This window comes from Syngnathus scovelli, chromosome 9, assembly GCF_024217435.2.
Source record: "Syngnathus scovelli strain Florida chromosome 9, RoL_Ssco_1.2, whole genome shotgun sequence".
In the NCBI taxonomy this organism is placed as follows: domain Eukaryota; kingdom Metazoa; phylum Chordata; class Actinopteri; order Syngnathiformes; family Syngnathidae; genus Syngnathus; species Syngnathus scovelli.
In genome coordinates this window covers 3,684,853-3,697,288 of record NC_090855.1, presented here as the reverse complement: position 1 = coordinate 3,697,288, position 12,436 = coordinate 3,684,853, and the positions used below count along the sequence as shown (strand labels likewise).

The following is a 12,436-nucleotide window of genomic DNA, read 5'->3' as shown; positions in this document are numbered from 1 at the left end:
CTAACCCTTGTATTTGCATTTACTGCACATTGCTTCTAATTGCGAGATTTCTAATTAGCAGTTACACAAGGTCTGACTTGGACCAGGATCCGGAACACACTCCCTAGACCGCTAATGAAACGAATCAAAAGCCGTATTTCGGGGTGTAACTTCATCGGCAAAAAGAAGTAATCCACATGTGGTGGTGTAAGTTAAGAAAAGTTAATTGTGGTGTTATTCTTAAAGCAGAGTGGTTCCAAATTGGGGAGAAAATGAGCTAATAAAATGGATTTTTACAGCCCTGCTTTGTTTCTATAGGCGTATATTCCCCCAGACGTAAATAAACGACTTTAGACTTAAAGAAATTTACTTCTCAATTGGATTAAATGGCAGCTTAATGTAAAAATGGTAATTTAATTCGGCTCTGCTTTAATGGCTAAACCTTATTGAGTAAATGCATTTTATGGAGGGGGGAGGATAAGCAGAGTGGGTGTGAGGGAAGGATGAATAGATGGATGGATAGAAAGGAAGGAATGGATAGCAATAGAACAGACAGATAACTAGCTAATTAGCTAGCTAGCTAGCTAGCTTGATACCTAGCTAGCTAGATGATAGATAGATAGATAGATAGATAGATAGATAGATAGATAGATAGATAGATAGATAGATAGATAGATAGATAGATAGATAGATAGATAGATAGATACTGCTTGCTTGCATTTTTGATAGTTACATGAACTGCGAGGAATGTATTCATTTCATTGGCACAGCTCCTCGTAAATAATGACTTTAGCAGAGCGAGCCGAGGGAGGCAACAGAGGAGAACATGGCAAAAGGAGGACGGATGAAATGCGGAGGTCAAGAATGAAGAGGAGGGAGGATGTAATAAGAGCAGCTGGAAACCAAGTGGAAAGTGGAGGATTTGCAACTTTACAGAGGAATTTTGATGATACAAACATAGCTAGCGTGAAGAGCCAGACGGGCTCCTTGAGTTTTTACCAGGGTATTGGTTATGGTCCAGGTCCTGGCCTCCTCGCAGGGTGAAGCCGTAACCGGGCAGGCCGCCGGCAGGGGCGGAGGCCGCTTTCAACTCTTGGCTCAGCGTCAGGCCTTGCGTCGTTACATCCCGCCGTCCGTTAAAGATCAATACTCGTCCGCCGCGATCCTCTCCGCCGAACGGACAACCCACCGCCACGTCTGCGAGATGACACACATGGTTTGAACATCAGCACGGTTCTGGTCCCTTTGCGAGCAAAGCAGGGGGAAACATTCCCAGCGACCTTCGTCTACCTGCCCCCATGACGATGTCGCTAAGCTCTTCAGCATCCTTTCAAACCATTGCCATTGGTTTCGCTATTACTTATTTATTTTTCGGACGTATTGAGGTCACTGCAGGTATGTCAGTATTCGAGCCAGATTAGATTTTGAAATCTCATCCCAACTGTCTCAGAAGAATTTCGTAGGAATCAAAAATGCAAGTACTTTTCTCTTGCTAAAAATGGCGTCCTGCTTCAACGAATTCCATAGCCATGGCACGAATACTTCGTTAGATTTCACCATGCTAAGGCATAAAATAAAATTCATATATACCCATTAAGGTTGGAATAATAATACAAGATAATGGTAGAGTCCAACCGCCTAGCTTAGCAAATAGCAGCTAGCATAAAGCTAATTACTGTACATTCAAAAGGGGAGCTCTCTTATCAAATAATGCGCTCAAAATTTAATGGCAACAGGAACAGGAACACATAATGCTTATTTAGCTCAGCATGACGACAAGAAAAAGTGATTTCCTTTCCTCATCCAGGAAGTTATTGTTGTTTCCGCATCACTTTCTGTTTTCTTTTCCCCACCGCCTGAGTGCTAACTTATTTCCCATCATCCTTGACTATTTTTCACTGCAGTGCACAATAACAACAATCTAACCTCTGGGAGGGAAAAAAAAATGGATTGTTTCAATTTTGCAGAAAGCGGGGTTAACTATTTCTGTCTTCTAGATTAGCCAAACGTCTCTTGGCTCCATATCTTCAGGATAAACGTGAGAGCCCCGCTGATCTTCTCATCAAAATCTTGGCGGGACATCAGGTAAGGACATTTCCATAAAAGGTCAAAGTATTACCTCAAACTGCTATCGACAGATTCCACACATAGTATGTAAAAAGCACAAAAAAATCGCTCATGATAAAAAATGGTGCATATTTGCACGAAACTACGGAAGCGAACGAGTCGATCTTGTCGTACGTAAACACCTCGAGACATCCTGTTTGTCTGCGGACCCCCTCAGCCAAAGTCACTCTAAACAAGTAGTTCCACATGAAGCAGGCTGGAGCAGAGTGGATAAGTGTAGCCATGTGTGTATAATGTATACAGAATATATGTATAATGTATGTACAGTATATTTTCTCTTTGGAATCAGGATTGTGATCTGGGTTAGCTTTTAGCATTAGCCTTAACACTTTTGGCCAGGTAAATAGGGTTAGGGTTAGGGTTTTAATTTTGTAGCTGGTCAGAATGCGGTTCAGGATGAATTTAGTTCAATTGTAAATCAATTGAGTTCAAAATCACATAATTGGTATTTTCTAGATTCATTAGATTATCGTTGCTGTCCAATGATAATCATTTTCCGAAACACAGGAATCAATTTTGTATAACTAACAAAATTTAGAATTGGAGACAAATTGTTATTGTTCATAAATTCTACAACATGACCATAACTCCTCATAACAAATTACGAAAATCCCAATATTCATAGTAACGTGATTACTTTTACCACAATAATGATCAGTTGAGTACCGTACTTTTTTGTGCCTTTCCTTTTCACAAAACACCAATGCGATGATGTCACAGTAATCACATAGCTCAAGATAAGTGATGGTGACAGTAAGTTAATTGAGATGATTAAAAATCAAAACACATGGCTCCATAGACCTCAGCTAAACTCAACAGCTGATTCGAAACAAAACATGCGAGGATGAGCCAAAAACGTGAACGGCTCGCTTTCTTGGAGGAATGTACAAACACCATGATGACATCTGCCAGTGATTACACGCAGATGGAGAAAAAAAAAAAAAAAATCAGGCTACAGGTAAAAGAGTCAATGACAACCTAAATTGCAAAGTCGCCATGACGATCGTGATGTCATGCTAAATAACGAAATCCCGCAGACACGGGTGTGCGTTCATTCGATTAAAAAAAAAAAAAAAAAAAATCCACATATGTCACTAAGAGCTTCCTCTACTGGGTCACATCCCGACGGACAGCTTGATGTGATTTATCTCGCTCGCCCGTGAAAGCCTGGCTATTGATCTACCGGCTATCGATCTGATCGTTTAACGAGGTGGAACGAACATGAACGGACCGCTGTCCGTTAATAAGTTAAACATAAATCACTTGGATGGATGTCGCACGTAAGAGGCCAGATGTGGACCTCGGAACTTCAGGCTGGTGTGCATGTGTGTGAGTCCAATCAATGTGAGGATAAAACAAACAGGAAAAAAAAAAAAAATGGGTTCCAGGACACAAATTCATTCCCAGATGATTTTTATCTCCAGCCACATGTGGGGAGTTAAAAATAACTCGGACAACGAGTCAACCTTGGACATCACGCCCGGAAACGTGTTCACGAGCTTTCGTGGCGGAACGTCCGACGCTCACGTTTCCTCTGTTACAGACCAAACAATCCAGAATTGTCAGGAAATGCAGATCTGCCTGTCATCAGATTTACCTTTGTCCTAAAATTGGCAGACAGACAATCCTTTTAACACCAATTTCAATCCGAGCACCACTCTGAAACTGTAAACAGCCAGCTTTGGAGAACACTCGAAACGGAAACAATGGCCGGAGCTTGGGAGTAGGGGAGCCGCTTTGTGTTTATTGTTACAAATTTCAAACAAAGACAGACATTCTAAATATAACCTTGGGCCTACTTTTAGTAGACCCGAAACAAAGTACAACTTAAATAGTAATGGACGAAGCGTGACGGAAATACTATGTGAATTAGTACACCATTCCCGGTATCTGTCTCTCTTATAGGTTTTGTAAGAGGGAGGGCTGCGCCATTGTGGGAGTTGTCTTTGAGAACAGACCTCGTTTGACTCCATATGTAAACCTGCATGAAACCCCAACGAGGATATTGACTATTAAAGATTATTTTTATAATTGATATAACAATTCTACAATAATAAGTTTTTGTTATTTTCTGTATCAAGCCAAAAAAAGCCAAACTGTGAAGTATGCGAGGAGTTATTTTTCTTCTCACATTTGTTTTACTCAGCTAAGTTTCATTCATATTAATTTCCTTTTTATCTCCACGATTTTTTTCCCCTTACCGTTGTATCCATCGTTGTTGACGTCTCCCAGAGGTGCGATGGCTGTGCCGAAACGCCCGAAGGTGTGCGTGCCGGTGATGGCGACGGCTTTGGAGAAGGTAAGTGGAGCCTTCTGCAGGTACAGGTAGACCCTCCCCACCTCTTTGGGCTTACTCTCCATCTCCCTCTCCATGTAGAGGGGGGCTCCGACCAGAACGTCATCCGTCCTGAATGCACAAGGTGGAATTTAGGACATACGTTTTATTCCAAAACGATGGTCCACTTACCCGTCTCCGTTTAGGTCGGTCACAGCTACTGAGTAGCCAAAATAAGAGGCCATCTGAAAGATTTACAAAAAATGAGCAGCCATTTAAATAGAAAAGTTTTTTTAATTCTCTTACCTGTTCTCCTGTGAAATTCTGGATGAAGGTCAGGTTAGTGGAGTTGATCATCACGACCTAAAAAAAAGCAGAAGGATCGGTTTTGATGACTCAGCAGGTTTTCTCCTTACCGCATAGCAAACCAGACGAACAAAACAATGGGGTCGAAAAAAAAAAAAAGACAGACACCACAAAACTTAAATGCCTTTCTTTTTTATCCTGCCTTCCCCCCATTACCATCTTTTGTGCTCCCCTTTAACCCCCCTCCCCTTCCCCTAAAAGTAACCCTGCTTGTGGGGAGGGCTGAGAATTCCTTCATAAGACCTAAAATAACAACCACATGGGGACAGCCGGGGGCTTAACACACACACACACACACACACACACACACGCACACACACACACACACACACACACACACGAGAGGATACTGCTCGACCCATTCGCAGATGCTGCAAAGACACACTAACCCAGGATTGATTTACAAACATAAAGCGAGATGAAGATAAACACAAATATCATAACGTTATTTGTTAACTAGTCCCAGTTGGACACTCGTCAAGGACAGGAAAACAACCAACCTGCGTAACCTAATTAGACTCATTACGCCAATTAAGCATTTTCTCCCAGCCCTAAAAACACATTGTTGCGTGTGTGTACTGTGATTGCAGGTTAAAAAAAGGGGGGTGGGGGGGGAGCGGGGTGACACAAGGTCAGCGCCCTCCACATGCGGCGGAAGCTGTGTGTCATTAGGGAGGATGGACACAGTCAACCCCGGGGACAAATTCCCATCAGACGTTCTCTGGTTCCTTCTCGTGCTTCTTTCCAAACGGCGACCATGTTTGACAAGTTCAAGGCTCGGTCGGGTTTGAACGCGGTGAACCGCAAGCATCCACCAGAGTCGATGTATTGTTCGACAGACTCGACAAAAAAAAAAAAAAAAATTGTTATAATTTTAGTGGTAGCAGCGTGCTGTGTAACGCGCTGAAATGATTGTGGTAAAATATGGAATTGGTTTTCCGTAGTGGCGTAGCAACGCTTGCAATAATAAAAATCTAAATAAGAATAAATGACAAAATAAAAAAAATAAAAAAATAAAATAAAATAAAAATACAAAATAAAAATAATAAATATAATAATCATAATAATATGCTATCATCCTGTAATGCACAAAAGCTCACAGCAATGAAAAAAAATACAAAATAAAATACAAAATAAAAATAATAAATATAATAATCATAATAATATGTACAAAATAAAAATAAAAATAATAAATATAATAATCATAATAATATGCTATCATCCTGTAATGCACTTAAGCTCACAGCAATGAGCTAAATACTTTGAGCACTGCATGTCTGCGGAGTGCATTTTTCTCCCTTGGGGGGGGTTTGCACATGAGTTCAAAGGTCATTCAAATGCACCGGGGCCCCTTTGATCGTAAAAGTTCTCAACGTATTGTATGATTTCCTCCCAAATCCCTGCGAAAACACACAAATCTAAAGCACTTTTTTTTTCTTTACATTCCCGTGTCCGTACTCACATATCCAAAGTTCTGCGCTCCTCTCGGCACTCCGGCGAGGAGCTCTGCAAAATTTCAAAACAAGCTTGAATTAGCGGGCGTGTGGGAAAAGACTTAGAATCAAAGACGGGGCTTCGACAGAGGTTTGTCAAAGGCTTGAAACTCTAAACAACTGTGAGAAAAGACAAATGATGGACTGATGAGTGCGGTGCAATTAACATCTCAGGGCGATTAGAGAGACCCCTCTGCTTTGCTTTCCTGTCCTCCAGCTCTTCCTTAAAACCACAAGGTCATAAAGCTCAACTTCCCAGCCCCCCTCAGAACTTTTTGTTACCACCAGTTCTTCACCAGACTTTGCACCGCAACACTTGGATCTAAAAGCTTGACTTTCATGTGCTGGTAAAGGGGGAGGAGCTTTTTTTCCCGCCTGAAAATCTTTCAAGAAACCCAAAATGAAGTTCTTCTCAGATGAAATCCCGACTAAATCCATCCAGGCCAAGCAATTTTACTCAAGTCCAGAAGAAAGTCAAAACCTGCAGAGGTCTGCCACTAATCATTCTAATCAGTCCAAATGGAGCGCAGGAAATCCCGTTATCAGTAATTCCCAAAGACGTGTCCCCTCGGGGGGTCGCGACCCAGACATTCAGAGACACTTCTCATTATTGCCTGCGAGTTTAGAGCTGCGTATTGTCACCCAGCTGTGCAGTCGCTCCCTTTGGGTCACCTGATCACACGCCATAGCCGTGTTAGCATCATCTCAAGTGTGAAGGAGACAAGTTGTATTATTGCTGCTGCAGTTGTTCGGTTTCTCACCTTGTTCCGAATCGCCGGTAAACTCCCCCACTGCTACCGAGTAACCTAACGGGAGAGATAATTTTACAATTAGAACCAAATAATTATATATATATATATATATTTTTTTCCCCCTCTATTTAAAAAATAAAAAAATAAATAAATACACACATACATATATATATATATATATATATATATCTTTTTTTTTAATAAAAAAATATAATAATAAATAAAAAGTAATATATACGTATATAAGTAATATATATAATAATAATCATTTTAATTAAAAACAAAAAATAATTAAAACGGGAGAGATAATTTTACAATTAGAACAAAATAATTGTATATATATATATATATATATATATATATATATATATATATATATATATATATATACATATATTTTATTTTCTTTTCTCTATTTAAAAAATAATAATAAATAAATACACACATATATATTTTTTGGGGATAAAAAATGTAATAATAAATAAAAAGTAATATATATATAAGTAATATATATAATAATAATCATTTTAATTAAAATAAATAAAAAAAAAAATATATATATATATATATATATATATATATATATATATATATATATATATATATATATGGCTGTTTTGAACACAGCTTAGCTCGCCCCCTCCCACAACTTTGAGGTCCTCCTGCGATCCCTGAAGAGAAATAAAAAAAATCATGGCAAAGTTGACAGTGCCGTGAGAGGAGACTTTAAAGAAGATTAGAGATCACTGGGACAAAATGTTTGATGACACAATTTGAGGATTCCCAGCCAAATCTGTATGGAATCTAGTGACAAAGGTTAGATTGAAAGGTCACTTGAGAGAAATGGACGTCTGAAGGCTCGGGAAAAAACAAATCGAAGCTGCTTTTACCTAGGTAACTGTCATCGTGTGTGTCTTCAGCAGCGGCCGTGTGTTTCTCTCCTGGAACTCGTCTCAGAACAGCTTTCAAGGAATAGCCGTTCAGTATCTCAGCTACGCCCGCTGTCATCACCTGACCTACACACACAGGAGTTATGATTTACACACACTTGCATGGACACAAATAACACCTTTGCTCTGACGTTGAGCAGCAGGTCAAACAAACATCTACAGCCGTTCTCGACCTTCCATAAATCCTCTTTTTATGTGCACGTGAGAGCGTGTTTGGAGGAAACGCTGCACTCTTAACCTTCCCGGCATCTCAACCTTGCCTACTTGGCTTGACTTTATCTCCCGAAATAACACATCAACACATTAAACTTGATTCCTGACTCATCGTTTTATAATGGAGGGGCCACAATATTAGGAACACCACCAGAATGTGCAAAACTATGGTGGTTGGATTGATGGAGAACTGCACACAATCATACTGACAGATGTTTATAATATGTTGGTCTCGGTACGATTCACAAAATTTCTTCCTCGCTGCCAAAATAATAAACGACTTGTTAAACGAATAATCAAAATGAAAGACATTTTTATGATACAGGTTTTGTATTGGCTATCAAGTGAGTGTACCTAATGAAGTGTCCAGGGACTATACAAGGCTCCACCGCTGATGATGATTGTTTCATATAGTCTATAAAATCCAGGCAAAGTGCTTTTATAAACACACAGAGGAAGTATTTTAACTGGAGGCAGAGACCAGGGCACCCAGACTCCATTAGTGTAGTCTGCTCTGGCTTTTATGTGCTAAGTAACAACAGCACCACTAACAAACAACAAACCGGAAGAATAGAAATATTGTTTGGTGGGGTCACTACAGCTGTTTCTCTTTTTATTTATTTATTTTTTTAAATCTCCACCAAAGATTGTGTGTTGTTTTTATCACAATTTCTTTCCCCTTCCAGTTCTGTCTGTTAAAATGCAAACAAATATGGAGTGTCACACTTTTAGCTTTTGTTGGAAAATTACCCCCCCCCCCCGACAGAATAAAAAGTAGTACAGTCCGCTCTATTGAATACTTAAGTCCTACGAATGTCACAACTGTGCAACTATTCATTTCCTTTTTTTTTTTTTTTTTTGTCATTTGAAGGGATATTCCCACCACCCAGACTGCAAATGAACAAACACTAATATGACATTCCATCAAGTTTTTTTTCACCATGTAAGCGGAATTTATTTTTCTTCTCACGACCAAAAATCCCCCCGTAATTGTAACAGAAACAAAAATTGTGTGACCTTCCTGTTATCATCAACAAAATGATGAACAAACAAATACTCCGCTGTGTGATTATTATTATTTTTTTTTGCTGATTTATTTACTTTTTCCTCTGTTTGAGTCACAAGGGGAATATCCCTCCAACACTCCCCCATGGTAAAGTCCCATTGTCGTCAATCCGACGTGAACCAGGAAGTAGCCTTCAAATAGATGGACCAACCAAACTTGTGCCATTTTGAATAAACGAGACGCCGCCTGATGACACAAATAGGAAATAAGAGCCGAACAAGCGTCTCCAGAACAATCCTTTTTTAGAATAAATAAAGAGGCAAGGAGGGAACACCTGGAATAGTGGGAGTACCGGCACACTTCTATGATATTCCGGCATTCTGCTCAGACTCCACATCCATCCAGCAGGAAATGCATCTGTGCTGTCCAAAATCCTTAACCCCCTCTCTCACCTCGCATCCCTCTTGTAGCCTTCTGCAACACGTTACTGTCATCTCCTTAATGACCGGCGATCACACCCCCGCCACCTTTCCTTCTCAAAACCTCCTCCTCCTGCCAGCTTTATCATGAAGCGGAGGGGCCCTCCCTCCTCGCTCCATTACCGCCCCAAGATCAGCTCATTATGGAGGCCAAACACCCACTTCCTGTCGCACTGTTACTGACGTGAAGTAGCAGTGGTGACCTTTCTATTTGTAAGGTCAGATTTTTATCCCATTGGAAATAATTTGTCCTTGAATCCAACTTCTGCTACTTAAAAAAAAAAAAAAGTACATTGTGACCACTGCCACAGCGGCGCAGACCTCCCTCTTGCGAGAGTCACCTTTTAGAGACTTTATAAATGGATGTTTAGTTGAATTGAACTCATTTGACTTGTGATGTTCCACTCTATCACTTGAGTGTGTTACTGCATTTACCTTGCCAGTAAAAGCTTCCAGGGCCTCCAACCACCAGCCTTCCTTCCTGGAATAAATACAATTACTTGCGGTCAGTCATGTGACAGGAACTTGTGAGCGCATGTGACTATTTACTGCACGGCAACAAATGCGCATGTTTGATTCCTGCTGTCAAAAATGTCGACAACTTTTGGAGAGTGAGAGCTTCCTGTACAGAAGGGGTTAAGACGGACCGTGAGATGGAGGTTAAAGGTCACGCTGACTTTACAGTGGAAGAATGTATGTGTGTGGATTTAGCCTATTGTGTTAAGGGGGGTACATTGGAACGAGAGGGTTTTAGTATAAATCTTAAAAGAGAAGGTTGTGATGCGTTCAGGGAGTCTTTTATACCTTGGTGAAATCCACACTGAAGCCCGCCTGGCAGAAGCCCTGCCCCTCTGGGTCCGGGTCATCTGCAAACCACACACACACACGATTGAGCATAAAGAGGCAGCACGTCATTTGTTTTAATCAGCGCAAACGTTTGTTTTCTGTAGCTACACGCTCATCTGACACGAGAGTGTATTTATGACTCATATCAGATGAAACAATTTAATAAAAAAAAAAAAAGAAAGAAAAACACTATGGGGGAAGGCGTGTTTTTATTTGAATTATATCGCCTAACTGTGCATGGAAATGAAAAGGATGGATTGTTCCTGATGTTGGAGGCACCCCGAGGTGAAGCTTGATGATGTGTAACAACGCACGAGTGGATAAACATAAAGTGATTTATGGAATGTAGGGAGGGTGCATGTTTGAGTGTTGGAGGAGGCGTAGAAATTAGACATATGATAGGAAATATAGCGTGGTTTTATGTCCCCCTGGGGAACGACGTGGTTCACTTTGTTAAGTGGGCCTTTGTTTGCACTGACCCAACATGCATATCTGACTGGAGGTTGTATATTTGAGTGTGAACAGTGAGGGGATTTGTTACTGACGATAAAGACGGCATTTGATCCATTGTTTATGACGTGCCACCTGATAGCCTCCATGCGTCCTTATCATGCTCATATCACCCTGCAGGGAGGGGGTGAAGGCATGAGCAACCTGGATGTGAGGGCGGAAGGGTTAAGGGTGCAAGGCAGGAAAATCTCTACAACCCCATTAAGACGACAGAAAAAAAAAAAGATACAGATATACTATCAGTGGGGAGAAGACTTGAAAGTGAGACGTGAAGTAGCAACTCCATTTATCTCGGATGCAACTGGGAGGGATGGCATGAGATAGTGAGATCAGATCTTTTGATGGAGTCAGATGCATCAAGAGCCACACTATTATTTTTTTATTTTATTATTATTATTTATTATTATTATTATTCTATCACAAAATTATTTCTCGATTATTTATATATTATATCTTACTTTATTTATTATTTTTATTATTGTTTATATTTATTATTATTATTATTATTATTATTATTATTATTATTATTATTATTATTATATCACACTTATTTGTCTCTTATTTTATTTATTTATTTATTTATTTATTATTGTTATATGTATTATTTTTATTTATTATTCATTAGATTTATTATTATTATTTGACAGAATTCTTTATCTAAATGCATCTTTTATTGAACTTTGCACACGCATGCGCTACATTCGAATTTGGACCGACAGCTGCAAAGGTAGACAAAAAGAATAGGTGAGGCGAATAGGAAGCGGAGGCGGAATCGTAGAATGACTCACTGGTCCGACATGGCGAGTATTCTGCGTAGGCACTAAAGTTCTGGACGGCCACGTAGCAGGTACCCACGGGATCCATCTCCCCGCTCAGCTTCACCGTACGCCAGTGGTAGAGCGGAGCGCATGCCTGCAGAATACATCAAGTGTTTCGTTTTTGGAAAAACAATCTTAAAAGCAGAAGAGTAGAAAATCTAATCAACTTGATATAAGGTATGACACATATTATTATCCTGCACTTATTTTATTCCACTGGATTACGACCAGTAGCGGAGCTGGGGGGGAGGCACTGCCCCCCTTGAAATATACTAGAACCGCCCCTGGTCCTAGACTAGATAACTGACTTTTAGGTAACTTTCCGGGAATTTTTTTTTTGTTTCCACATTTTCACCAATTCCCATAAAGGAACATAAAATGAATCAGTCTTTTGTGAAGTATTACTGAAGAATTTATTTGCGGACCCCCTGAGAAATCCACATCCCTATGCGCCCCCCTATCTCCGTCTATGATAAGTCCTACCTTTGAATTCAAACGCCCTGCACATTTTTCCAACTTTGACATCCCAGCACTAAATAATATTGTCATACTCTATTTCATGATTATCATAAACTATTGTCATACTGATACTCATATTCCAAAGCACGAGTCGTGATTCCTT

General features: G+C 40.0%; 1 protein-coding gene across 4 annotated transcripts in view; it reads right to left on the bottom strand.

Moving 5' to 3' along the window:
• itga8 (integrin, alpha 8) overlaps positions 1–12,436 on the bottom strand; it is a 51,944-nt gene that overhangs the window by 34,377 nt on the left and 5,131 nt on the right. For all 4 annotated transcript variants that reach the window (XM_049730797.2, XM_068651757.1, XM_068651758.1 and 1 more), the window contains exons 4-13: positions 11,785–11,908; positions 10,445–10,506; positions 10,076–10,121; positions 7,883–8,008; positions 7,002–7,046; positions 6,210–6,253; positions 4,688–4,744; positions 4,574–4,626; positions 4,308–4,513; positions 979–1,176 (exon numbers count right to left, since the gene is read on the bottom strand). In XM_049730797.2, the coding sequence (XP_049586754.1) occupies positions 979–1,176; positions 4,308–4,513; positions 4,574–4,626; positions 4,688–4,744; positions 6,210–6,253; positions 7,002–7,046; positions 7,883–8,008; positions 10,076–10,121; positions 10,445–10,506; positions 11,785–11,908 (961 nt within the window). The remainder of the gene's footprint in view (positions 1–978; positions 1,177–4,307; positions 4,514–4,573; positions 4,627–4,687; positions 4,745–6,209; positions 6,254–7,001; positions 7,047–7,882; positions 8,009–10,075; positions 10,122–10,444; positions 10,507–11,784; positions 11,909–12,436) is intronic.